Genomic DNA, 3,574 nt, shown 5'->3' on the forward strand with positions numbered 1-3,574 from the left:
GAGTTTGAGAATTCAAAATTCTCTGAATTTTGTGGATCAGAAGGAATCAGTCATGAATTTTCAGCCCCCTTCACACCACAGCAGAATGCAGTTGTTGAAAGAAAAAATAGAACTCTCGAGGAGTCAGCTAGGGTCATGTTGCATACCAAGAAGATTCCTCTTAAGTTCTGGGCTGAGGCTATGAGTACTGCTTGCTATATTCATAACACGGTCACCATAAGAGAATGAACTTCCTCTACTCAGTGTGAATTATGGAATGGAAGGAAGCCCACAGTAAAGCACTTCCACATATTTGGAAGTAAATGTTATATTCTTGTTGATCGTGAACCAAGAAGGAAGCTGGATCCTAAAAGTGATGAAGGAATATTTATTGGGTACTCTACAAACAGCAAAGCCTATAGGGTGTTTAACTCCCGCACAGAAATCATGATGGAATTAGTGAACGTGATTGTAGATGATGAGCCAAGTGAAAGGAAGAAGACCAATCTGAGTGAAGATGATGATGATGCAGATGTTCCAGTCGATGTTCCAGCAGTTGATCTCGACTATGATTCTGAGACAAGTGCAAATGAACAAGAAGACAAGCTGTCCACACCAAATAAAGCACCATCAATCAAAATTTAGAAGATCCACCCTCAAGAAAACATTATTGGTGATCTTCAAGAAGGAGTGACAACCAGGTCCAGAAGTATTTTTGCTCATGGTTGCTTCTTCTCAAAGATAGAACCCAAGGATGTCAAGGAAGCTCTTACAGATGAATACTGGATAAATGCAATGCGAGAAGAGCTTGATCAGTTCAGAAGAAATGAAGTTTGAGATTTAGTACCAAGACTTGAAGAAGTAAACATCATTGGCACCAAATGGATCTTCAAAAACAAGTCTGATGAAAATGGGATTGTCACCAGAAACAAAGCCAGACTGGTTGCTCAGGGATATACGCAGATAGAGGGAGTAGATTTTGATGAGACCTTTGTTCCAGTAGCTAGACTAGAATCCATAAGAAGATGTCCAGGAGATCTTGTCTTCTGAGAAGAAGAAGTATGCAGGAAAACGCATTCGTCAGAATGTTCCTGCTGTTCCTATTGATCATGTGTCATTCCATGCTGAAGAAAATGTTCAGAAGTGGAAGTTTGTGTGTCAACGCATAATTGCCAAGGAAAAGGAAGTTGGCTCTGATTTGCTTGAGTGCAAGGAAATGGTGGCACTCATTGAGAAGGCTGAGCTGATGAAGACCATTCTCAAAGTTGGGAGACGTTATGAAAGGCTGGTGAAGGAGTTTTTGGTGAATCTTTCTGTGGAAGTGGGACTTCCTGAGAGTTTTGAGTTCAGAAATGTTTATGTCAGGGCTAAGTGTGTTGAGTTCTCTCCTGCTGTGATCAACAAAGCACTTGGAAGAAGTGTTGTTGAGTTTGTTGATGAGGAACTGTCATTGGATGTGATTGTCAAGGAACTTACTGCTGGCCAAGTCAAGAAGAGACCTTTCAAGAAGTTGTTGTCCACTGAGAATCTCAGTGTGAAGTATGCAATCCTTAACAAGATTGGAGCTGTAAATTCACTAAATTGGGTTCTTTTGGAGTTTCTGCTACCCTTGCCAAGTTGATCTACAAAATTGGCACTTCTACTAATTTTGATTTTGGTTCTTTTGTGTTTGAGCAGACTTTGAAACATGCCTACACTTGTGTTGTGAAGCTGCCAATCTCATTTCCATCTCTTCTTACAGAGATCATCCTTCAACAGCATCCTCAGATTCTAAGGGCTGATGAAGTTGTTATGTCCAAGGGTGTGCCAATCACCTTGGATCATCGTTTGTTCTTGGAGTCGCATGTTCCAGACATTGCTATGCCATCCAGCAGGACATATGTCCCTGCTCCTATGACCGAGTCTGGCACCAAGGCCATTATTGCTCAAGAGGCAGATGGCCAAGGGGGTGAGCCAAGTGTTGCTGCTACTGCTGCCCAGGATGCTAGCACTGAAGAAGAGGGAGAATCTGAAGAGAGTGAAGATGACACTAGGGAGGAATCTAGTTCTGAAGAATATTTTTTGTGTGATTTTGCTGCTATTTCTTTGTTTTGGTTGTATTTGTGCGCCATTTGCCAAATTTGTGTTAAAAAGGGGGAGTAGTTTGGTGAAGACTCAGTGTTGTTTCTGTTGTTGTGAAGACTATATTTTTCTATTTGGTAGCTTTGGTCTGTAATAATTTGAAGACTCAATCAAAACAAGGCAAGTAACTGGTTGTGTAGTACTCTAAGCTGCTACTGTTTTTGTTCAAGTTGTTACTGGTTTACTGGTTTGCATTTGTTAGATAGTTAGTATGTTTTGCTGCTATGTCCTTTGTTCCAACTATGCCTTTTGGAGTATGTTTGTTGTTGGTATGGATGCATCATTTGAGGGGAAGTTTTGTACTTCTGTTGCTAAGGGGGGGCTTTGGTTCTCTTTGTTTACCCTCTCTGTTCAGTAAGTTGTTTTAGACAAAATTTGACAAAGGGGGATATTCTTGTTACTTTGTCGTCTTGCATTTTGTAAAAAACAACTAGTTGTCGAAGCAGATGTCGTGACATCTGACTTTGTGAAGTTAGGACATCAGTCATTTGCTTGGAATGTGATTGTGGGCCCTTGAAGATCTTATGAAGATATGTTTTTAAAGTTACTTGGTATTCAAGTAGCTGTACCAGAAGGGTGTTATTTGCGGGTTGTTATTTGTTGAAACAGTCTTTGATAAAATATTTGTTTCTATCTTTACTTGTGAAAAATGCAACAAGATCATTGGAGATTGCGTTTTGATTTTATTGTGGTTGCAATCTTTTTCTTCAGCTCAAGCAAACCCTAGTGCCTATGCTGCCGCTGCTGAAGTATATAAAAGGATGAAGACCTAAAACACGAAAACTACCGAAGCTAATAGAGAGAGATCAAGTGTTTTAGGATTGTTCATTGTTCTTTATCCTTGTTACTTGTGAACACACTTTGTTCACTGATTCTATAAAGCAAATTTGTGTTCTGTGTTGTTTGATTCTGCAAACACTGATTGTTGATTATTTTGTTACCAATCAATGTGGCAGTGATTGAGAGAAAGTGAGAAGGGCTCTCATACTTAGGTTGAGATACTAAGTAGAAATACACTGTGTAGATTAGGAAGTGATTTATGAACTGTGATGTTCATGAGTGTATGTAGTTCATGAATCTTGAGATAGTGGATTTCCTTTCTTTGGGTGCAAACCCTCCAGACGTAGGTGAAGTTTCACCGAACTGGGTTAACAATTCTTGTGTCTTGTTTACTTATGCTTTTTAGTTACTGTTGTTATTGTTAGTCGATTGTCGAACCTGTTGTCCCAGCATCGCGTAGAACATCTGTTCTAAGGGAACTTGAATTTTAATTGGCATCAGAGAAGGCACCTTGTTCAGTTTGGGTGAGCTCCACGGAGTTTGATTCAGTTCTCATGGATAACAAAGAGGGAGGATCAGTCAACAAGCCACCCATTCTGGATGGTACTAACTATGACTACTGGAAGGTTCACATGACAACCTTTCTCAAGTCAATTGACAACAAGACTTGGAAAGCTATTGTCAAAGGTTGGAA

The 3,574-nt window shown here is 40.0% G+C and overlaps 1 protein-coding gene across 1 annotated transcript; it reads left to right on the forward strand.

Moving 5' to 3' along the window:
* Nucleotides 1-429: 429 nt before the first annotated feature.
* Nucleotides 430-2,121, forward strand: LOC130738726 (uncharacterized). Its single transcript, XM_057590860.1, has 3 exons — nt 430-562; nt 1,005-1,546; nt 1,657-2,121. The coding sequence occupies exons 1-3, from the start codon at nt 430-432 to the stop codon at nt 2,119-2,121; spliced, it is 1,140 nt and encodes a 379-aa protein (XP_057446843.1).
* Nucleotides 2,122-3,574: the final 1,453 nt, after the last annotated feature.

This window comes from Lotus japonicus, chromosome 1 (genome assembly GCF_012489685.1).
Source record: "Lotus japonicus ecotype B-129 chromosome 1, LjGifu_v1.2".
Taxonomy (NCBI): domain Eukaryota; kingdom Viridiplantae; phylum Streptophyta; class Magnoliopsida; order Fabales; family Fabaceae; genus Lotus; species Lotus japonicus.

Excerpts from the sequence above, each read along its gene's own strand:
- LOC130738726 (XM_057590860.1), top strand. The coding sequence starts at position 430 with ATGGAATTAGTGAACGTGATTGTAGATGATGAGCCAAGTGAAAGGAAG. Across the intron at positions 563-1,004 it reads CGACTATGATTCTGAGACAA|ATGTCCAGGAGATCTTGTCT; the intron begins GTGCAAATGAAC and ends ATCCATAAGAAG. Across the intron at positions 1,547-1,656 it reads TCCTTAACAAGATTGGAGCT|ACTTTGAAACATGCCTACAC; the intron begins GTAAATTCACTA and ends GTGTTTGAGCAG.